Genomic DNA, 25,297 nt, shown 5'->3' with positions numbered 1-25,297 from the left:
ACGGTAATCACCTGTATTCATTCCTGATTTAAACATCAACAGTGCATTTGGCACAAAACCTGTTCTTTCTCCACAATGAACAATAATTAATTAAACGCTTTCCTTTAACAAAGGCTGCCTTTAAACATTTAGTAGATCCATTATCCTAAGCTTTCGGACAGTATGAGAACTGTGGAGATAAGTTTCATCACTGTACACAATGTTTTTTCCTTCTTCTTTCAACTGTAACAGTATAGACGTTATTTAAATTTCTCATTACATACTTATTAATGAATGATTTCACCTTTCTTAAATATTCAATCCGCTTTAGTCTAATTTCTGTTTTTTCGACAACGATTTTTTGTTATCTTGAGTTTTTCCGTCGAAAACCAAGATTACGTATCAATTTTCTGAACGAATCTATTTTCCCAGTGAAATTGACACCTTCTTGCTTTATAGCTTCGAACACCATAGTGGGTCGTCTATTATGAATGTATAAATAACATTTCGAATGATCTCTTCATCAAATTGATCGACTCTTTTAACTGTACTCGAGCTAACACCGTTCTTCTACTTTCTTCTCTTCTTTCATAAGTTGATATACATTGTATATAATTTCTCGTTCTTGACTGTATCCAACTCTTTTCTTGCTCATTTTGTGAATATTAAGACTAAAAACAAATAGTTATCAAAACAAATAAATTAGGTTACGGCAGTTACACTTCAAATATAACACAGTAAAGCGAGTCTTGAAAAAGACTGTTTTAATAAAGAAATAAATACAGGTTACACAATAAAATAGGCGGAAGTTTTGTAAAAAGGTGAACAAAAAAAATGCTAGAACTGTCAAACGATAACGCACAATCGGAGCTACGTAGGCACTGTTTTTAGTTACCGTAGTATCTATCCATTTAGGTTTCTACGCACATGACCTTCGCGGTTGATGACAAAATCCACGGACTCTATAATCTAACTCAATTTTTGCGAATCCAATATACCTTTGGCGTGAAGAATTATTCACTTTTCTTGTTTTTGCCATAGATGTAGTAACTTAAATCTTCTTTCAACTGGAAGTTTGTATAGAATTTAGATAATGGTTTTCTTCCAGTTCGGGGATGTTGCAATGGATAATCGGATTGGTGTTGTAGGGGAATGATCCTAATCTGTTGTGTTCTTTACAAGGCCACAATACTGCCAACCTGACTGTTTATTGAGTGGTCGGATACAAATGACCCCGATTTTAGATCCTTTAATTTTATATAGGGTAGTCCACGAGTCATAAAGAGTTTGAATAAATTTGAAACGCAAAACAAAATACATTGCCATTTTTGTTTTGAATTTTTTTTAATTTATAGAACATAGCAATCTAAACCTCAAACATTGACGGAAAGTACAAAATTTGTCAGTATGCGAAAAAATAAATCGAATGACGAAAAGGTAGATATGGCGTTAATTTACGGCAAATGCCAAAAGAACGCGTCTTTGAGGGCCCGTGTTTATTCACAACGTTTTCCTGAAAGAAAAACACATACAAAAACTAAAAATATTAATCTGGAAATCCGTCAAAATTTATGGTTCCAACTGGACGGTACCTTTCTCCAGTTTCAGAGTTGTGCGAAATTACCTAGACGAAATTTTTCCTAACAAATGGATCGGGAGAGGTTCAATTAATCCTTGATCCCCAAAAAATTGTGTACATGACACCCCAAGATTTCTTTCTATGGGGCGAAGAGAGAGATGTTCCTACCGTACTCCAATAAGTAGTGTCGACCATTTATAAGAAAAAATAAATTACGGAAGCGATTAGAGCCATTACTCCAGAGACTTTAATACGTGTTAAGACATCCTTTTGGAGTTGAACTGGTTCATGTGAGAGGAACGAGGAACAACACTGATCGCATTAGCTAAAATAAAACATGTTTTTTTTTTCAATTTGAAGTTTTTGTCAAAACTCTTGACAAGCATTAAGGCACTATGTTTAATGCTGTAATAGTAATTATAATAATTAATTATTATAGTTTAAAAAAAATCTAAAAAACAGGCTTTTGTCATTACTGTCAAGATAACTATTTCACTCAAATTTTGTGACATACAGGCTGACTGCGAAATACATGCAAAAAAAAGGGGAATAGCTCACAATATGATTATTATGTCACTGGCAAAAATTCACGGTCCTAAGTGGTAGCAGTGTCTAGAAAAAATTATTTCAAATTAAATGTAAATTGTTATGCGCGCCGCTGGTAATGTTTCGTGGCCTACATAATTACTGTAATGAATGGGCAGGGGACTCGGAGTAAGAACCAAAAAAGTAACTTTATCAGGCACTTTTTTAATCGCAACGTGAAAAACACGAAAAGGGCCAGTCATTATCGAGCCGTCGTTGAAATTCGTGTATGGTCCAGTTTTCCAATGCAGAGTGCGTCGATATGGTAATTTGTGTGCGCGAACATTTGCATCAGTGGTACAGCATCTCCGAAATCATGGTACCTTCAACCTCAAACTCACGATCGTGGTCGTGATGGGGCAGAAAGGAGAATTTGGATTTTCGTAGCTTGTAGTGCATCCTACATTAAAAGAACACGGTCACATCTATACCATGTTGACAAAATGCACGGTTTGGAGTCCGCTGATTGCCCACGTTGTGTAACTCACTTTTTGTTCGATGGAACTCCACATAGTCGTCAACAAGTACGATTTCAAGAGACGGTTTTCGAGAAACGTGTATTGGTTAGATGAAACAATTCGTTTGTGGAAATCAACAGTGTCCAGAAATTATCGAAGAGCTTCAACAAGTGAAAGTGGCAGCCGCTACTCCGGTGTTTTTTTACCTATCAACAAACCTCTTGCAACGCTCTGACGCTTGGACAACATTTTCAACATTTCTTGTAAAAAGGTAGTAGCATTCTAAGTTGCTCTTATATCTGTTCCAATAAACAATGTAAAATCGTTGTGACAAGGACCAAACATCCGTCAGAATCAAAATTACCAAAAAACTTTCACAGTGACCTTTAACGATGAATGAGTAAATGAATGAACGAATGATAAGCAGCAAAAAGTCGGTTTTACTTTTAATTGAAACTGAAAGTGTTTAGGTCGTTTTTATTCGAACGTTTTTCCAACTCTGTTTACAAGGTGGCTCAGTGCCTTCGTATCGAGGGCGGTTTATGGGGGTTTTGCCCCATTCGATTTTTAATTTGTTTTTTCTATATTTCGGCTCTACTAGGGTGGGGGATGCCGTGGTTAAAATATTTGCATATATTTCGCAGTCACCCTGTATAGCAAAATTTATAGAGTAGAATGCACCCTCACTGCTCGATAGTACTAAATTATTGTACTGTCATCCAAATTAAACACCCTTGCAAACTTTCAAATCGATACGATAATTAGAAGTAAGGTAAAATTGGCTTTCTAGATTTGTTTATATAGTTGGTTACAACTGAAGCTAATATAAGCGTATTAACAATATCCACGATAGTGATGAAAATGTATTTTGAGTTGGGTTTCAAATTTATTCAGGCTCTTTATTACTCACGGACCACCCTGTATACACATTTCAATGCAAGATAACTAAAAAGTTTCCCATAAAACAGCGATTTTTTTTACATAAGAATGGGACTTGAAAATGATCGAGTTCAAAATCTTTATGACTAGAGAAATTGTTCCTTTTTTACAAAGAATCAAAATATCAGTTTGTTAATTTAGAAGTTCCAACAAAAACTTAATAACAGTGCTCTTCACATACTTGAAACAAACATTTTCTTACATAAATTAGGCTACTTTTGTTTGATGCTCATTAAAATTTGCATAAAATACTGATTCGCTTCTAGGCAATTTTTCCACCTGCATATTGCAAGTTACAGAAATAAAGTTTACGGCGTAAATAAGCTTGTCACATTTTGGCATAGTTTGGATTCTCAGCCACGTGCTTCAGTTGTAAATTTTCTAATAAGAGGGGACAAAATCAGTGACAACCCGCACCCTTCTCTACTTCGGTATACTCAATATTTCACAGCGCATAATGAAGATAAATTTCGAAATTCCGCGGATTTATAACATTCCAAAAGGTAATTTTCCGCGTTTATTACGATGAATTAAAAAAGTGATTTTATTTTAATAAGATATAACCCTAGACAGTTAATTAAATTGGACTATAAGTTAGGCCGTGATTCTACCTCCACAGTTCTTTACATAACCAGACCGAAAAGTAATACACTTTACGGGACAGAGAATTTCTCATGTGAGCCTTGCAGATTGTGAAAATCCTAGGAGTATATGAAAATATTCTTTAGAGGGTTTTGTCTACCAGTTTTGCTCAGACCTCAAAGAGACAAGTCTTCTTCAACGATATATTATTACTTTTAAAGATAAATGGCAAAGTTTCAAACAAATGCTTTTGTGTCTTATGATGACTGAACTCGTTTCTTTGAAACGACATTAGCAGGAATGACCATATGGTTTTTGTCAAGTATTTAGTTTTTCAAGTATATCATTTATACCATCAGGACGTATTTTAGTAAATTGAAAATGGTAGTGAATAAAAATGGGAGCTTTATTGATATTAGGAAATTACACAAAAACTACACAAGCTTCGAAGAGACATGATATTTTTATTTGTTTGTTAAAATTTATTAGAATACTTCTACACTTACAGTCGATAAGTAAAAATGAAATATATCTACAATATTCGTACACATAACACATTCTGAACTAATTTGAAAGTTCCGATGTATTCCTATGCTGAAGTTGTACGACCCTGGATGTTTGCATATATCAGTTTTTAAAGTTTTCACTTTCACAGTGCATAATGTTCCACAGTTCATTCTAGAAGAATGTTTTAGTAATAATAACACAAAAATATAACTAAACAATGGGTCAGTTTAAAAATATTAATAGTCTGCCTCACAGACATTGATTTTGAAAATACAGCAAATTATTTACGCTAGGATGATATACAAAAAAGCAATATTTAATTAGCCTAAAAACTTGTTAAAAATAACAGAAGGATCTTCAGAACAAGATGTGGTATATCAGGAGTAATTTTTGGCGATTGCCATTGAAAATTCAAAATCTTCAGTTAATTTTACTTGTAAGGTGTTCTGGTATCTCAGAATATACTCGGCGCGATACTTTCGGAGAAGCCGTTGAGTGATCCAAAATAATACTCCCTGATAGGCGCACTAAACAAAATGTGATAAAATCCTGTCTAATTAATATAGCATTAGCATTCTTTTTTGTTTTTTACTAATTGTGTTTCCTGTCCCTAAATCCACAACTGAAGTTGACGTACAAGTTTTGTTCTCATTTTAAGTGCAGTCACGTACTAAATTTAATTCAGAAAGGAGCGCTGTTGACTCCACTGAAGTGGCGCAAGATCTGGCGTGCGGTGGTAATAATTAAACGTTACCCAAATTACTCTACGGACTGCTGATGCTGTAGGCCTTAATCTACAGTGAAATTAAAAGTCTACGTTGAAAGCCGTACTAGTGACTTATATACCAGGGTCGTTTTAACATCAGTCTAATATTATGTGTGATCACATTTTCATTAAAATTTTTAGCTTTGAGCTTTTATGCCTGTTTCATTACTGTTTTGTCAAAAATTATTATTTTGAAAAACGTTTTCTTGTTTCTTAACTTAAAGGGGAAGTTCAATTTTATTTTGGAGGCTAGGCGTTTAATCAAGTACCGCATTTTAGTTATAATTTAATTTAAAATTTTGTTTAAAATAGTAAAAAAATCAGGATGTTTGAGGTATTGTATCTTTCGTTATAAGAAATGGAGTAATTGAGTCTTATTTTTCTTAGTAGTGTATTTTCTACTGTGATGAAAATTTAGTTGAAAAAATCTTTCCATGTCACCAAAGTTCATTTATTAACGCTCTCTTGGCCGCTGGCACTGCTAGAAATTCTACATGAACTAACACTGTAACTTATTGTGGAATGTTAAAAATTTGAGAATTAAGTCAGCACAATAAAGTTTGATTTCAGTTCATTAGAAAGTCTTTATAAACCGTGAGGTTTTTTTTCTCTGAACATAGGATAATTAATATTAGGTTGGTTGCAGACCTGCTTGTAATGGATTGATTTGGACTTTTAAAAACTGAACATAAAATCTTTTCGAGCTTTAGGATATGTCGAAGATATTGCCATTGACATTTGGCACTACTGTCTTCATGTTAAGGTATTGTACTAAGTACAAGTTTAAAGAACAGAAAATGTAGGTTATTGACCTTTTTAAAACAATTTCGTCAAAAATTTTACTGTACCTAAATGTCATCGTTGACATGGCCTACTCCTCAATTATTACGAATCTTATGTGATCTTATGGTCAGTTTTTAAAAGTCCAAATCAATCCATTGGAGGATGAATATGCAACCCAACATACATGAATTATCCTATGTTCAGAGCAAAAAAACCTCACGATATGTATTGACATCTTACGCACCATGAGAAATATACTTATACTGATTATTATTTGCTGCGTTCAATCGCTTTTATACGTTTGGAGAATAGGTAGCTTGTTTCAATTGGAGTAAAATTGATTTTTCATGGATTCTGTGTACCTAGGGGATTCACTAAGTTCGTTCGTCAACCTCTGTAGTTGTTTCCCAAGAAAGGATTTTTTACCCATAATACGGTAAAATATATTCTTTTCTGATCGGTTTTCGTATAATAAAATCTCTACCTAATTTTATATGTCTAAATTTTCAAGTTATGTCATTAGTCGACGAAGTGACATATAATTATGCGACAGTACACAATAAATTATTTCCTGTAGACTATTCGGATTTGGATATTTTGCAACCGCCTGTCACGGTGATGAATGTAGGATCTGGTATTCTAGTGATATCGCCATTGGTAAAGCGAGGATATTAGGGACCGAATGCACCCTCTCGCTTATGATGACGCCTGTCAAATATGATGACGTGTTCAAACGCAGAGTAGGGGAGGTTTACGGTAGCACGTGAATGGCTCAGCAGCATCCCACCATAACGCTCTCTTACAAACTTATCTAGAAACTATCTGACTTTCCGAATAATTTCATCATTGAAGTGTTCCATAACTTGCGTGCACTTCCGAGATTGGCCAGGATGAGCTCGAACCGTTAGTTCCAGATTGATTTTCGATTGAATTTTCAGCCGAGCGACGCAAATTTGCTTTGGAATGATGGCAAAAGAGAGGACCGCTCAAAACGGAAAACTGCAAGTGCTGAAATGCATCCGTTCAAACTAAACGGTAGCGATTCAGATTCAGCGAAAATGAAATGCCTCTGGAGCAAACGGTTGGATGACTATTGCGACAGCATCCGCGTTGGGATGAAGCTCGAATAAAATTCCGCACGCGGATTCGTTGCCGCGGTAAATTCTCTAACTGTTGATAAGAATGATTATTTAAAAGGAGCAGACGCTCTATTGGCTCGTAACGTTTTTACTAATTCAGCGCGCCATAACGAGAAATTTGTAAAGCTTTTGAAAATTTATTTAAGACCGATGTAAAATTCACTTGGTGCGTCGATTGTCTCTTGAGATGCAGCACGTAAACATGTAACAGGAGAACAATCTATATACAAATGAGAGGAATGAGAGAGAAGAGGACACGCATACAGCGTCATCAAGCAACTCCCTGTCATACCACTGACACGACAAACAGAATGCTAATGCCTGGGCGAACTTGGTTTGGTGATTTCGAGCGGTAGAACTCGACGTCAATTCGTTCGACCGAAGAATGTCTGCAAAACGACGACATTAACAAGGGACGCTGGGTGCCCATTTTGAGTCGGATACCGTATTCAATTGACACAGGAGTTTTATCATTCACACGCACACTCTTACACGACGTAAAATATGGTAAAGTCGCAAATTCTGTATTATTCTGTATTCGAACTTTTTTATTCAGGTATGCAAGAGATTCCAGAGAAAACGAGCCACCCTAAGTAACTCAGATGTTGTTTTACTTTGAGAAAAATCTCATGATAGGTCAATTTCAGCTTTGATGTTAGATTTGATCTCTTGGTCCCAGCAGCCTCCCAACCAAAAAAAAAAAAAATAAGAGGGGTTGAGTGACCCCTCATTTGAAAGGTATTTTGATGATGTCTACGACCCTTCATACATTAGTTTATTATTTGTTAAAAAAAATTACAAAAGGAAACTACTATTTCTAATACAATTGTACATCAGGTTTTCTGCTGGTCTATTAGTTCGTGGCAATTAAAAATAACATGTTTTAAAATTTTTTAAATAAAAAAATACACCTATAGATACATCATATTTACCTAAGTGTAACATTGCTGTGCGCTCTTATAAAAACTATACGTCGATCCATTACCCATTTAAGGAGATAACTGCCAAAATGTTTACGAATACGAGGGTGTGAAATCTTTTTGAACGTTACTGAGATGAACGCAAATGTTTGCTAGCCTCGTTGTGTATTTTATTAGAAAACAACACAAGGGGGAATTTTCTCAGTTAATTGTTGGTCAACACATAAGGAGACATATTATATTACAGTTACATTGCAATGAATTGTATTGCAGAGGGTAGCTAATATTGCCTTGGGTGTTATTTGAGGGACAACGAATAAGAAAAGACGGAAAAAAGCCGTTACGTCGTATTAGCATCTTGCAGTAATGTATGTACTACATGACAGCGGGTCGTATGCTTTTCCTTTCGTTAAATCATTGATTGTCCAAAATTTTGATTAGAGTGAGTGACAAAATACGTTCAGATAAAGGGAAAAAATTATTCTAAATACACTCCCCCCAAAAATTAACGCACCACCCTCAAAATTTTGTATATTTCTAATTTGAAAATTTGTGAGAGACACATATGTCGCTATTGTCATACATATTCGACATTATGGATGCCCCTCAACGCTCAACTCTGCATTTGACCCACGACGAAGCTGTACGAGCATTGACTCTGTTGGAAGATGGTCCCAGTCAACGATACGTAGTAAGAGGTCACAATAGTTAGGCTTGCACATTGGTACTGTGAAAACCAGAACAAGGTCGTACAGACAGTAAGAAATTGTCTTCGCGAAGATAATCTTCGAGCTCCTGTTCTTGCGAAAGGACTATTACTCACCAGAGCTCACCGAGTTCTGCCTAGAGTTCGCAAGGGAGCATGTGAATTGGGAAATTAAAGATTGGGAAAATGTGATGTTCTCTACTGAGTCTAGTTTCTGTCTTTGCTCAAATGACAGACGAATGCCGGTGTATAGAAGGTCTGGAGAGCGGGATTTTCAATGTAACTTCGTCCCAAATGAACAGTTCGGTGGAGGTTCGATTATGGTTTGGGCTGGCATATCTTTGCAAGGTTGTACAGACTTAGTACCATTACCTGGAGCTCATTTAACGGCTGTACGTTACATAAGAGACATTTTGGAACCACATGTCATTCCATACGGCCCATTTATTGATCCAAATTTTGTTTATATGCATGATAACGCTTGGCCGCACATAGTACGCGTTGTACAAGCTTATTTCCGAGAAACAGATACGCCTGTTATGGAATGCCCAGCTCGAACCCCTGATTTGATCCCATCGAGCATGAGTGGGATGATCTGCAACGTCGTGTTGCGGGTCGTAGAATTGCCTTTAGAACTCTCCAACAGCTAGAAGCAGTTCTGATAGAAGAATAGGAAAATATTCTTCAAGACAATATTGTGCACCTTTAGGAAGGTATGCAACGCAATGACGGATGGAAGTCAAACCAGGGGTGGTAATACACGATATTAATTTAATTAACGCTTATAAACTTATGTACCTTCATTAATAGTCTTCAAATCAGTTCCAGAATATGTATATTTTTTAAATATTGTCATTTTTGACATTGTCTTGCATACATTTATTACTATGCATATGATAACCACACGTAGACCAGCTCGCTAGAACTGGAAGTGGTGCGATAATTTTTGGGGGAGTGTATTAATTAAAGGAAAATAATACGGATCAATGTTTCTAACAAATAATAGTAAAGTATGAATTCCGTGCTTATATCTTATAAACAACTGGTATTTATTTTGCAATAGCATCGTTGCTTAACTTTAAAAGAGGTACGTTTTGTAAAAGTATAATATGTTGTTTATTGTTTATGTATAGAGATATTAGCAAGTAAAAAAAAACGGTTTATTTTAATTGTTTTAAAACATGAAACGTGTTTTTTGGTTTTACATCAATTGTTTTTTAATTAGTCCAAAGTGGTCCAAATTTAAACTCAAAGTTTTAAAACAAAAAAAAAGTTTATTTTAACAAAAGTTCTCTCGCTTCTGAACAAATCCCGTTTCTTTGAAAAACTATAAAATTAGATTTTGTGATGTTTATTTTGTGATAACTTCTATAACGTAAAAACCAGCGGCATAAACCACTCATAAACCACAGCTGCTAAAATCCTAAAGTACAGACAGTGTAAAATATATTCAACGCAGATAACCAACGGGAAAAATGGCCTCTCAGCAGTAATAAGAAGCTTTAATTTACAAGTGTTTGTTTATACATCGGAAGAATATCACGTAGAAATGTGTTCGATTTTAATGAGTTTGTCGCGTCAAAACAGACAACTAAAATTATGAATTAAGCCACAGTCAAAAAAAAATTTCTGAATATTATTATTATAAGTCTAATTTGATCAATAAAAAATTTGTTAAGACATCATAAACAGATAATACACAACGCGAGTGAAAAAGAGAAAAAACAAACGGCCAAGTTTAGCATCGAACGTGTGACCGCTGATCCGCATGTTGACATGGTCACAGACAGTTATATAGTGAGTTAGTGGTAAACTGTGGCAATTTTTTTTGTGAATATTTGGCCGTTTACGTCACAAATGTAATAGAACATATTTTGTATAACACTTAGTTCATTTTAAAATAGAATTCTTTGGAATGATGTCATTACATTGTTGGTGGGGATGACTAACCAAATTTTGATTAGCGTTTTACCATCTACATGATATTATTGATATGTCTAATATACGTATGAAATTTGATAACAATCGGCCCAGTAGTTTCGAAGATTACGTGTCTAATAAAAATCGACACAGACGCCAGACAGACAAACAGGCAGACAGATTGAGAGAAACGGGAGACTACTTTTTTCGTACTCTATGCTCTATGGGTCATGAAATGTCGAGGAAACATAAAAGTGGCCACTCGTCCGATGGACTCGATTACTATACTTCCTTAGCCTACACTCCCGAAGAAAAAATTAACCCATTTAACAAAAAAATGATAATGAAATCGTGTGATAGTCAAACAACTGGCTCAATAATCAGGTCATGATATAGATGTCAAGAAGTTTGTATTTGCAAAAACATATTATTACAAGTAATACATTATTTTTGACGGTGATGGTTATTAAAAAAAAAGTAAATATCTAAATATCGGATAATCATAAAATATCGTACATAATGAGTTTGGAAAATCTGTCACTGCATTTTTAATTCAAATTTTCGACTTCCAGAAGGTAGGCGGCAATCTATCTATCCTAGGATCAGAATTATTGGTTGCATACCTGTCAGGCAGCAAACACAGTGAAAAAGTTTAAGAAAGTTAGGTTATGACTGACAGGCGATTATAGAATTAGAGAAGGTAGAATGATAAATCCCAACAAGACACAACAAGAGAATTTGACCCCTAGGAAAACGATGTCTTCTATCCCTTTCAGATATCTGGCTTGGATCATGCGCAACCAGTGCTACGAAAATAGCCAATTCGTCGGTAAACATTAACCTCAACATTGACAGTGAAGGTGAAGATATGACAGTCATAGAATTGCAGGAACAAAGTTGTAGTGCTTGCTCTTTAGTTGCGTACACTTTGGAACCGGAAATCTTAGAAAGACACAGAAGATATAGCTTGTGGTCAAGTAGTGTTTGCGAGTATTATTTTAACTCTCTAATTCTACACAGGCGACCATAGATCTTAAAATCAACCTGGCATTGTAAATTTAAAAATATATCTTCAATATTTTATGTGCAAAATTACTAGAAATCTCAGAAATTAAGCTTCAAATTTAATGTATAATACCTTCTACTGTTTGATGAAAATGACAACTCTTTAAATTATATGAGCTGTAAAGATAAGAACATTTATTAACCACGTTATTGAAATTGTATTACGAGTATATTATAGATCAATACAGATCTAGATAATTCGTAATACATCGTAAACTAAGTTATTGTCATTTTGCGAATTATAGACGGGTAGTTTTAGGTAAAAACAATAATTAAATACTTTCATTATAGGCAATGATCATAATTGTTTAATTATGTTTTTTAATTTCAAATGAGTGTTAAAAAAAGTAAAAGAAAGCAATAAATTCCGTACTTCCATTTAATAAACACCACAAGATAAAGTGTCGGTAAGACATTTTTGGGAATGTTCTTTTTACTAATTTGTTCTAATTCTAACTTACTAAGGGCCGGTTGCATAAACGCAAATCAAATTTAATCTCTGATTAACTCCATAGTAACGATTGTTATTATCATAGTTACAATTGTTCTTAATCAGAGATTAAATTTGATTTGCGTTTATGCAACCGGCCCTATATGATTATAAAGAGAAAATAACATCTCTACACGACTAATGAAATTTCGTGTGTGGTTTTACTTCCAACGCGGTATCATCTGTCTTCAACTCTTGCTAGAATAATTTTTCATCAAAAATATAAATTGTTGTGCAGAATTAACTCCACGCCATGATAAAATTAAATATTAACTTACGAGCGCGGAATAATTAGAAACCTTGCCTTGTCTTTAGCTCAAAGTTATTCTACTGGAATTGTTTCATTAATTAAGTATTCAGAGCCTGGAAATTACTATTTCTGTTTCGTCCCGAATAGGTTTCTGAAATATCGGCTCGTCTTGTTGGGGATGGTACAACTTGAAATTTGTAGAATGAAAAACGACATACCCTGTACTAACGACGTGAGTTGAACCCTAAAATGCAGGCTATAGTGCATGTGAGGGCGCCCTCGCACGATTATTAGACTAGATTAGCTGACCGGTAACACTTTTACCATTTTGCCGGATCGATACTTGACACTCGAAGCACGCAGCAATCCGTCAGAAGAGGATATGTTGTTGCTGTTAGCCTTTCCAACGTTTCAATCGTCTTTCTTCGAACTTTTGCTGTCGACAGAGTTTTAATGATGTACTAGTTAGAGATGACGGTGTATCGCTACAGTTGACACAACTTATTTTCAGGCTGTTGAAATCGTTCATAAAATTAATGGAGCGTTTTAGTAAATCCATAAAAGTATCATATTCGGAGACTTCTTTATTGTAGATACTTTCGAGTTTTTTTGTGTTGAGACGGTATCGTACCCATAGGTAGTTTTGGCTAATGATTTCGGTTTTTCTACATACATATTTGATTTGGTCTCAGTAGCTGGTTGTAAGAATGCTCTTGTAGTCGTATCTGTTTTCTTGTTGTCATATTGTAAAGGATGAAGGTGTAGGAGTAACACAACTTAAGTGCTTTATGGGACGCACAAAGCTTAGGGATTTTTGGTTGTATAAAACTTAGTCAATGTTTGGTTATTCACATATATGTGTGAGTTAATTGACCTCTCTATTCTCGGTAGACAGCCCGAAGTGATTTGCTATTACCAGTTGACAGTTGACGTTAAGTGGGCAGCATATAAAACTTGTAATGCATTGTATATAACAGATTTTGTAGCGATGTTGCCAATTGTTAAAACTCTAGAAAATTATTTAAACAATTTATCAAAAAGCTTTTGTTATTCCGTATATATTGCTGCGAAATTTGAAGTTTACGTATTAAAATTTAGCTATAAATAGCTTTTTTTTTCTTAAAGTTTCATATTTTTAAAATTGACATGTATATATGTAGTTTGGTTTCCAAGTTTGACATAGCCAGCAAAGTTTTCAAGCATTTTACTAATTCACTAATTAGACAAGCTTCATCAAATCCAATAAAAAAGCCACTATCATCGTTAAAAAAGCTTCGTCTGGAGCTGTTGGCACAAATTCATCTTGTTTTTTAGTGAATACTTTTTTGATTAGTCTTATCAAAGTACCGTACTGGTTGGTTTCAACTCTTTCTTTCAATTCCAATCAAGTTCAAACATTGAGTATTTTGGACATAAGGATAATGGAGAATATTCCTTTGAGAGTTTTACGAAATAAGCGAGCAACAGTTTCTCCAGTGCCTTGCTCGCTGTCTCGCCACTGATAAAACAGACGATAGTCTTTTTTGTAAAGGATTTCTGATTTCTCTGACAGCAAATCTACAGATACATAAATTGATAAATATATAGTTAATCACTTCCAGACCCCAATTTACCACTGATTCTTCTTAGGCTTAAATAAGCACAAATTTTATCTGTTACTTTCCTGTCCTTATATACAGGGTCATTATAAAATATTGTAGTCAACTCACCTATGAAAAACAAATGAAATTTTTCTCGTGCCGCTAATCACCAAAATGATTTGAACTGTTTTGAAATGTCACGAACGTCCAAACAAATCTGTCAGATGTGTCAAAAATTGAAATGCCCGGTTCGCGGTTTAATTTCATTTTAAATAGACAATTAGCATTAAGGGTTGCAGTGTTATCGAGCATTTGTGAACGCCACTGCAATACATTTCAGTTTCAAAAATTGTAAATTGTGAGAAAAACGTTTAAGGGCTTTGTCATGAATTACACCTTGGAAAGTCGATTGGAGTTGAACAGAATAAATCATCTGGTCTGTTTTGCAAAGAAGCAATAATTTTTCAAATAATGAAATCCAAAAAGTGAGGTTAAGTTTGTCGAAACCAATGAACACGGTAATTATTTAAAAAATTACATTTTTATAGGTACCCTGAAGGTAAAAATTGTGAAAAATCACGTAATGGACAATGGCAGAGCAAGTCTTATCACAGTTAACGAACACTATGAGTACCTAATGAGTTTTTGCAGTAAATAATTTTGCCAAAGTTGTGATCCCGCGAAAGTTCTGTTTGTAAATTGTAAGGAATCGTCAAAATATTGGTGCAGACATGGTTTGTGACCGGTGCTTTTCTCTTGAAAAAACACAACTGAAATCCTTGATCTTCATCCCTACAATAGGTGAAAATTGCTATGTCCAAACATTACCTTCAGCTTTGCAGTTTCTAGATATCTGAAACATGCCAGATCTGCATAACAGGAATGTCAAAGAGGTTCTACCCAAAACACGCCCACATGGCCATCCTAATATCAAGATTTTTCAAAATTTCTATAAGAAAAAAGATGAAAAAACCAATAAAATTTCAGGAGCATAGTGTTAAGAGTTCTGTAGCTGATTATGAGATCTCTTGAAACAACAGAATGTTTAATAAAGATTTTTAACTTTCCTAATAGTAAAATTACAATTATTACTAAACAGTAAGTTGAAGTAAGTTTTAAATTAAGAGAATGCAACTAACACCGAAAGAAAAATGAAAGTTACTGAAAATAAAAAACTTTATTGCAGTACCTACATACACTTTCTACATCTAATTTTGTTTATTGATCACATTCCTTTACTTGAAAAAGTATCAGGCCTATGAATCGTCGTCTGCTAACCACACACCAACCTTCATTGCGTGTGATGGTGTTTCTTCAAAAGCGTGAGTGTTTTCTATACACCAAATTCTGAAGTTCTGTCAGTTGACATAATAGCCTAACAGATGAAACCAGGCTTCATCAGAAAAGAACGACAAATCGAGAATCCCGTTATCGTCCATATCAGCTTGAAACCAACTACACTACCCAACGCGGCAAGGAAAATCAGCTGGTTGCAGCTCCTGAACCAACAAAATCTTGTATGGATGCATATGTAACTTCTCTTTTACGATTTTCTGACATGGGCTGTATGGTACTCCGGACAGTAAAGATTTTTGACAAAGCTTTATTCGGACTTTGTTCCATTCTCATCCTTAAATCTTCAACAACGTCTTCACTAACTTGAGGTCTCCCCGTCGGTTTTCACTTAGAAATGCTACCAGTGTCGTTAAATCTGGCCATAATTCGCCATATAGCGTCTTCAAAGATTCTTCATCAATGACAACAGAACATTTCACTAGATACTCGTTTTTAGACGCCTCCACAGAGTACACTCCATCCCCATCCTCATTTAACACCCCATTACGGTAATAGGCATGATGATTGCGCCAAAGGACTAAAAAAATCATTTGTAACACTGACCATAGTTATTCCTCTCTGTTCATTACCTGAGATTATTCCACAATGATCTCTAGTTTTGATAAAAACTGTTTTTTGAGACACTTATTAAAGTTCTAACAAAGGGGAAGACAGCAAAAATGAAAACAAGACAAGGCAATTAACGCACAAAGTGAGGGAAAACGTACCAGTACAAATGAAAAAATTATTGACATCTGACAGAATTTGATGAAGCGTTGAAACAGTGCAGCCGCTAATGTCAACTAATGTGGCGCTAAAAATAAAAATTCCAATATTAGTGTAATCCTTTCCACAAAACTGAAAAAGGCGGCACAAAATGTCACCAAAATCATGGCCTTCTTCGACTACAATATTTTATAATGACCCTGTACATACATTACAAACTGTTATTGTTCAAACTCAGGTTAAAAATTGATTTTTAGTTGTTAGAGCATAGAACTAGTTATTGCTTTCACGAACTTAAAAAGCTATGTATGTTTTTCTACTCATTAAGGTTGAAGTTTGTCATTTCCCCATCGCTGGCAGTGGATGAAATTTCATTTCACCCTCTAGTGGAAAAATACTCGGCCGTCTACGATTTTAACGGGTCGTCCAGCCTGAGCGTTTCGCAGCTAGCGAAACGTGTCGCGTATCGCCTGCACCGACCGCACCGTCCGCTTCGCGCGCTTCGAAAATCATGACGCCTAGGCTGGACGACCCGTTAGTGTTTGACGTTTAATACTGCGAGTTTACGCAAGTGAAAACAATGAACATGAGTGAGACTGACGAAGTTTCTGAAGAAATTTTGAATGCTGCCAATGCGGCATTTTCGAATCTGATACAAGTGCAGTTATTGATACAGGAAGCAGCCAACTAAGTTTAAACAAAGATACAAGTTCAAATAATACTTACGATAAAAGTGTAAATATTATTGGTGATAATTGCACAAATTGTTCTATTACAGTTAATGTATTTCAAAAATAAAATACCTACCATAAACAAACATTTATTTCCTAATTTCTTAGAAAAAATAGTATATGCAACTCGCGGATGAAGAAATTTCAACGGCTCGAGTTTCTTTTTCGCACTCGCTCGTTGCACTCGCTCGTGTGAAAAAATCACTCTCGCCGTTGAAATTCAACTTCATCCACTAGTTCCATAATGTACTATTTCTTTTCATGAAATACTTTTTCTTTTTTTCATTAAAGAATGAACTTTTTACAGTTAACTACTGCTCTAGAAGTAATATTTCTTTACACTGAAATTGATTTTTGTATGATATTAAATAACGAAAAACAAATACCTGCAGAAACTTAAAGCAAGTAGTTTGCAAGGAAATGTTTTAAATCTTTGACAACCATATACTTTCAAAGTATTGATAATTCCAATAAGTTAGAATTTATAAAAAATGTCATGACCCGAAAAACACGAACTTGAGTATCGTAAACGCTACTAAATGTAATCATGTTTTTCGTCTTATTGCATGTTACACGCAAACTTCGCCTCTGAATGCTAGGAACTGTAAAATTTTAAAATCACAAACATGACGATATTTTAGTGATATTTATGCGCCAGTTAAACTAAACTCCAACGCTGCTGTTTGTTTTACTTATTATAACGTCACGTTTTCAATTATTTAAAACGTCTCCGTTAAAAGTTAAGAAAAAAACTGGAGTCACTCCATGAATATAAATTGCAAGAGTATTTCTGTAACAGCCAGAATTACTTCAACTGCGAACACACTGCGACTCTGCATACATTTTGTCGAAGAGTTAAATTAAGTATTTGAGATTACCAATCACAGCAGATTGTAGACAGCAGCTTTTCGAAGGTGGGGAATACGATTTATTGAAAAAAAAGACGTTTCTTATTTACGGATAGATAGTTAATGTTTTTCAGTGATAAACTATCGCAAAATGTACAAATAACCAAGATACTTTATCTCGAGCCTAACTATGTATAAACAAATAGGTATTTATACGCTATTGAACAGTAGCCATTTTAGAATAGTGTTAACTGTAAATCTAAGTCTAACGTGGAAGATGTAACAATCTTAGTTCAATTGTTGTATCAGCTGGCGACATACATTAATTAAATTTCCAGTATTCTATTTGTTAATTGATATTATTGGTTAACGGATCTCTAGTATGTATTTAGTTATTCAAAATTACTCTCTCACTAAATATAAGACTTTGGGCTGTTTTTTTTTTTCTAAAACTTTTGCACTTTTGCACTTTCGTTATTTTGTTAGAAACCTGTACTACAGAAAAATGTATATTAAGGTTTCTGTAAATATTTCCCTAGCCGAATTGTAGGATCAGTTCTCGAATTTGATAAGACATTTGCGAACAATCATTAACCGACTGGAATTTATATTAACACTAACATGCTTTGGCTGGCAGATCGATAGGCATCCGTCATAGTGGATGACATCACCGGAAGCTTCCATAATTCCGCTATTAATTGGGTCGTCCTCCACGTCAAATGGACAACGGGTCTCCAGCCAGCACCACCAGCGTGGTTGACCCCGGGGTCGGCACCATGCCGGATGTCGCCCACGGGTTAACAAGACGCCACTTCGACGCTAATTAGTTGTTTTGTAGCGTCCTATAGAAGCACCGATGATGTTAGCACCAGCTAATACGATAATTTCGTTTTTTAAACAGTGTAATTAGCGATGCGAGTTGTTTACAGAAATTATGTTTGCTCAAGGTTTTTACGCATGTTGCATTTATGTAGAATCATTTAATTGGACGAATTATTTTTATTAGGTAGTCTGTTGAGTAAATCCAGCAACGAACAAAAGCATCTTAGCGTCCAAACGCTGAGAAGAGATGATTTTTCAATTTACGTTATCTGTGGGTATTTTTACAACAAAACCTTTAGAGTTGCGGTGCTACAAAAACATTTAATTGAAATTGTGAAAATGTTTCTAGAGGTTGCTATAACATGTTTCTTCTTAAAAATTAAACACAGTGGCAGACCAATGCGTATTCATATGATACACATATTCCTTGTCTCATTGTCAATTAAATTAAAATCAATAATAGTAATTATATACCAAGGGAGAGAAAACAATTTTTATAGCCGAGCTGAATTATACCCGAGACGCGTAGCGTCGAGGGTAATAATGAAAGCGAGGCTATAAAATGGTTCTCTCCCGTGGTTTATATATTATTTTTTTCACTACTAGCACATTTGTTTAACTTTTCTTTAATGACAATGTATAAAAGTCGGAACGAATTTAAGATATCCATGAAAATCAAATAGCCTGTGAAAACAAATGAATAAAAATGACATTAAACCAAAAATCTTAATAAAGAGCAAAATGTCGACTAGCGACGAAGATACTAGTGTGTGCACCCCGCCAGAAATCCGAAAAGAAGCAAGTAACGTGCAGTGTGATCAATTACTGCCACAAAAATCAAAAGAGTTCTACTTAAAAGTTTACGCACAATTCAAAGATTGGTGCAAAATTAAAAAAGTGGCCAAAGTGTCAGAAAATGTCCTTCTTGTTTATATGGAAGAAAAAGCTAAAAACAAAAAAGCTTCCAGTCTATGGGCCACATTTTCTATGTTAAAACAAACTCTTAAATTAAAAGAAAATGTGGATATTTCAAAATATTATAAAGTAATTGCTTTTCTCAAACGCAAAAATGATTCCTACACACCCAAAAAGGCGGCTGTTTTTGAGAAGCATCAAATCACAAAATTTATTTTAGAAGCACCTGATGAAATTTTTCTTTCGTCTAAGGTAATTCTGTTAATTGACAATGAGATTTTAAAAAACGCCAAATTACATTTGCTTCCAGGTTATTCTCATTATAGGAATTGCAGGAGCTTGTCGGACAGATGAGCTCTGCAACATGAAAATGACAGATGTAGATACACGAGAGGATATGATAGTCATAAATATCCCTCAAACAAAAACAAAATCTTCTCGAAAATTTGTCATTATGGAGCCCACCTGGATTGATGTGGTTAAAAAATACTTGACAAAAAGGCCGTCTCCTGATATGGCAAGGCTTTTCATTGGGTTTAGAGGTGGAAAACCGACTAGACAAAACATGGGACATAATACGATAAGCAAGACACCTTATAAAATAGCTCAATACCTACAACTGCCAAATGTCGACGAATTTACTGGCCATACATTGAGGCGAACATCAGCGACTATTTTGGCTGATATGGGTGGGGACATATTATCACTCAAACGCCATGGGGGCTGGAAAAGCTCAATGGTTGCTGAAGGGTATGTTGAGGAGTCTCTCACTGACAAAAGAAGAATTGCAAATATAATTCAGGGAACACCTCATCACATTAACCTACCTGCTCCTAGCTCTTCCAATATTTTATGTGAGAGGAGTGAAGAAGTGTGTAGTGAAATGCCATCTACTTCCACACATGCTGCTACAAACAGTGAAATAACTATACCGGTGGAGAACTTTACCTCCAATCGCAATACATCGGGAATCAATATGACGTGCCACAACTGCACAATTAACTATTATTTCAAATAATTATAGTTGAGGTGTTAATCTTTAGTTACTTTGTTGTTAATACTTATTATTCTCAATTTTTTAATAAACATTTGTCTTTCGAATAACACAATATTATTTCTACATTAACATTTTCTTTATTTATTATAAAAATACTACTTCTTAACAGATTACACAAATTAGAGGTTAAAAATGTCGCGTGCTCGTAAGAATAACTGCAATAGATTTTTCATGATTGCTCTGGTGGCATTCTTGCTGGAGTGTGGTCCAGGCGGCAAATTTAAGATTTCGCAAGAAATTTCAGCTTCCCAGTTCTACATCATCTGTCATTAATAAACAATGTATAAAATGTGGCAGCTTAATGTCAAGTAAACACCTCAACTACGACATTCTAAGGTAACCATGGCAATACTGTCAATTATTTTCATTATCTACTAGTAGGAGAGAAAAATCCATTATTGGGTAAGGTGGAGAACAGTAATTTCTCAAGCATCAAACACGATATATAATGAAGTCTTCTGAGGCTAGTAGTGAAAAAAAAAATATAGTGCAGTATGATTTTTATGCTTCGAATTTAATGAAACAAACATCATAATTCAATTCATTTGTCCTTATTAGTACTTAACATACTGAGTCCAGGTCACCGGGTACTTGCATATCGCAGCAGTTTACACAGACCTTTCTCGAGCACTGCGAAAGATGGCCGCAGTTCACATGTAGGGATTAAAATATTTTCCCCGTCTGCCGCACTTTACATTCACCAGTGTTAGTTGTTACGAGATATTTCCAAAAATTATCTTAAGAGATGTTTGTTTTTATTGAATGAAAAATATGTTCTATCATCAACAAGGGGGCTAAATTAGAACAGTAAATATGTCATTAATATATATTAATAATAGGATGACACCAAAGTAAATTACAGTGTATTTGAACATGTGATAGATAATAAGTACTTAATACTTAAATACTCTGGACATTTCTAACCTAAGTTGTTCGCCGGGTTTTCATTTTGTGTCAACGAAGCTCTCAACCTCCCATTAGATATTAATTTATTATTTACCATATGGAGTGTTTCTGCATGTTACAAGAAAAATTTTAAGGACAAAACTTTTTAATTCTTGTTACATTAGACAAAGTGAAGAAAACAAATGTTCAGTGTATAGCGAATTTATATAGTTTAGATGTGATCTTCATTAATAATATAATTATTATTAATCACTTACTAAATCTACATTGAAGAAAAAATAAATCAATTCCCAATTAATGCTGCATTGCTACATAAAGTTTTGTTTACAAAGTGTAGCATGTACTCGGCATTGAATCATGTGATAGTTGTTATGCTGTGTTTTAATTATATCGACATTTATGACAGTCATATAAGATATGAAATGGAATTGAAGACTTTCACGGTCAGAGTCAATAATATCAAGATGGTGAATTATAATGATTTTATAAGGACTCGTAATAGGTGAAAAAACAGGATGATATGTTACAAGACTTGACTTTCAAAATTAATAAACTTAATTAGTAACTATTATAAACACGAAACGTAAGCTGCTAAAATTTCACTTCCTAAAAGTCTTAAATTAATCTCTATCATAGGTGGTGCGTTTAGTGGTGATAGATAGTTTGTTGTCATCGTGTAGGTAAATAAGGGTTCAGCTATATAATTATTGTCATTATTAATTATTTCGATTTGAATACGGAATGTATTAGTTAGCATCACAGTTCTAGAAGTATGTAATCCATATTTTGTGAAGGCCACAAAAATAATAAATGATGGTTTGAACTAGTACTATTCGTTCTATAGGTATAATTAAAATATTTTTTTCCTCAATTTCCTATAATAAAAATATATGTACTAAGAAATTTGTTTTGTATGTTAAAAATACCGTACCTTGAACACAATGTTTTTTAGTGTGATAGCTACATCGCATGGATTTTTGTAGTAGAATAGATACTGAATTCTCCTATATCCAAGTCATATCCTTTTTTGTCATAATGTTCTATTTATCTCCAATGCCTAAATATATCATAAGCGACAATTTTGTCAACAAAATATCGTAAACATTACATTTCTCGACTAGTTAGACAACACCTACATTAACAAAATCGTTTGGCAGAAATTTTAGCGGGATGCTGCTATGCATATGGATATGTTTGATGAAGGTATCGTGTGAATGACAAATGAAACACGTAGTATACCAATGTTCTATCAATTGAAATACTTTAAACGTAACATTGTGGTTTATTGTTTACTGTGATGAAGTTTAAACGAGTATCTGCCTAATTAGTTCAAATAAGATCTGTCTGGCAATTAAACGGATTTTATATGAACACAAATTTCTTAATAAAAAAAAACTTGAATTATACCGGGTGTCTGGAAAATGGCGGATTAAGAATTCAGTACGTTATGTACGGGGGTTTCGGAAGTCCCAAAAAATAGTAGAAAAAATTTTATGATGTAAATTATGAAAAAAACGTATTTTTATAAAAATAAAATTGCCAATACTGCACGCAGCTAATGCGTGAATACCCTCGGTTTACTTTCTGATTTATTAGTAACGATGGTGCTGAAATCCACCTTTTATTTTTTTTAGGACAATAACCATAACAACCAGTAGTAGTCACTTGTTATTGTGATAATGAATGTGTTATGTAGTTGCTAAGCGTAGCAAAAGAACTAATCTTAAAATCATTATAAGTCCACCACAATGTGAGAAGGAATTTTTTTACTATTTTTCCCAGACTCGCCCGTTGATTGTTAAGAGCGTAGCGGAGAGTTAATCCGCCATTCTTCAGACACCCGGTATAAATTAAACATGTTTTCAGATCGCAATATGTACCTTTCTTCACAATATCGTATATTAAAAATAATTTAAAATAACGTACATTTTTTGTTTTTACTTGCCGAGCATAGGTTAAGGAAGTGTTGTAATAGGATTCAATCGGCGAATGGATGCTTTCATGTTTTCTGTACGAAAAAATATGTTTCCCGTTTCCGTCTGTCTGTGGACTGTCTGTCTGAAGTCTGTGTCGATTTTTATTAGACAGATAATCTCCTAAACTACTGGACCGATTGTTAATCACTTGAAACACACAGATAATATGCTTTTTTGCCTGTAGTTTAACAATCCAAACAATTTTATCATAAAATTAATCAAGTGCGTAAAATTAAATTTTATCATTTACAGGGGCGAGGGAACTTATATCTAAATAATGTTAGACCAATTTTTTTTTTGACGTATTGTTGTTGGGTTCAAAATTTCTCATGCCCCTTGCTTGAAATACAATCGGTGGACATATAAAACTGGTACAAAGAAAATTTTCCTAATGTGTATCAAGCTTGATTCCCGGGACCGTTGCCGGCCAAATATGCGTTATCCATCTGTCATGACACATACCATCAACGTCAAAAAGATAGATTTACACAAGATACATTTTTCATTTTCCTTATAATTTTTATGACAGTTTGTACCAGTTTTATTTGTCCACCGATTGTACATTGGGCAGACTCTCATCTTTACCCACGAAATCCAGATTTTGTTGTTTTAAGAACTGATACAATCATGTCTTCGCATTATGAACCGTGGATAGATTTCGTCAAAACAAAATTGCATCTTTTTGATAACGTTGTTCATATATAAAAGATAATAAATATAAGGTTTAGAAATCTTATTATTTCACTCTACCACCTACCATAGATATTTCTTGGAATTTTTCTTTGTGATTGTTTAAATTTGTGGCTAAGTAGAAGTTCTTCGTTTTTGTTGGAATGAACAAACTTACGCCCTGGTTGTTCTTTTGTATCCACAATAATATAAGTTTAGCTATTGACGACAAGTAATTTTTAAGAAGTCCACTTTTTGCTCGCCTTTCCTGATCTTTTCGGTGCCTTTTTCTGGGTAATAATTGCCCATCATTTGGTTATTTTAATGTCCGACACAGTAGGTGGAGGTAAATTCAATTTTTTGGATGTCATGCGAACAAAAATGGTAGAATCATTCTCCTCAAACAATGTTTTCGGTCTGTTGCAATTTTGTCGTGTTGAAACTCGAAGCTGACGACCGCTAAGAGGGAAATATTCGTCGCTTCTTCATAGCTTTTAATTATTCTATAAATAGATGCCTGTCGACTTCCTTCATTAAAAAATGCTTAAGAGTGACTGTTTTGTTGCAATTTATTTGAATTTTAGAATAATGAATCACGCGTTTTCCGAAAAATTCCTTTTCTTTGCGCGACATTTTTATTTGAACTGTGAGTCTAACCAGCCATCAGTGCCTAAATGCAACTGATTAAAATATCTGTTTATTGCATTCAATTTTAGGAAAATAACTAGGTATAGTAAAAGAGACAATATCATATATCACGAATATAAATAGTAGGAACAAAAACATAATGCCATAATTATCAATGAAACTAATTACATTTTCAATACGTTCACAGGTTTCAAGATTATTTCGCGATTGTTTTCCAGTATCTAGTTTTTATGACTAGCGGTGTCTGCTCGTTTTCACTCTTCATTTCTTTTTTTTAATATAACGTCACAAGTCAGCGAAAACTTAACCTGTAGTGTTGAAATAATGGAAACATGATTCTTTTTCGATAGAAAAGAAAAAAAAATACAGTTTTGATGAAAGAAAGGCCATTTCTTCAGTTTACCGGTATTTGAACA

General features: G+C 34.3%; 2 protein-coding genes across 6 annotated transcripts in view; both read left to right on the top strand.

Moving 5' to 3' along the window:
* The window catches only part of LOC135124645 (uncharacterized), a 231,819-nt gene that overhangs the window by 14,947 nt on the left and 191,575 nt on the right, over positions 1–25,297 (top strand). The window lies entirely within an intron of this gene.
* Positions 19,686–20,643, top strand: LOC135124127 (uncharacterized). The gene is made up of 2 exons (XM_064048993.1): positions 19,686–19,877; positions 19,936–20,643. Exons 1-2 carry the CDS (start codon positions 19,698–19,700, stop codon positions 20,641–20,643), a joined length of 888 nt encoding a protein of 295 aa, XP_063905063.1. The 5' UTR covers positions 19,686–19,697.

The sequence above is a fragment of the Zophobas morio genome, unplaced genomic scaffold (assembly GCF_036711695.1).
Source record: "Zophobas morio isolate AGI-343-1 ecotype UQ-CSIRO unplaced genomic scaffold, CSIRO_AGI_Zmor_V1 ptg000007l, whole genome shotgun sequence".
NCBI lineage: Eukaryota > Metazoa > Arthropoda > Insecta > Coleoptera > Tenebrionidae > Zophobas > Zophobas morio.
The sequence above is the reverse complement of the archived record's forward strand: the minus strand, read 5'-3'. Positions and strand labels throughout refer to the sequence as shown.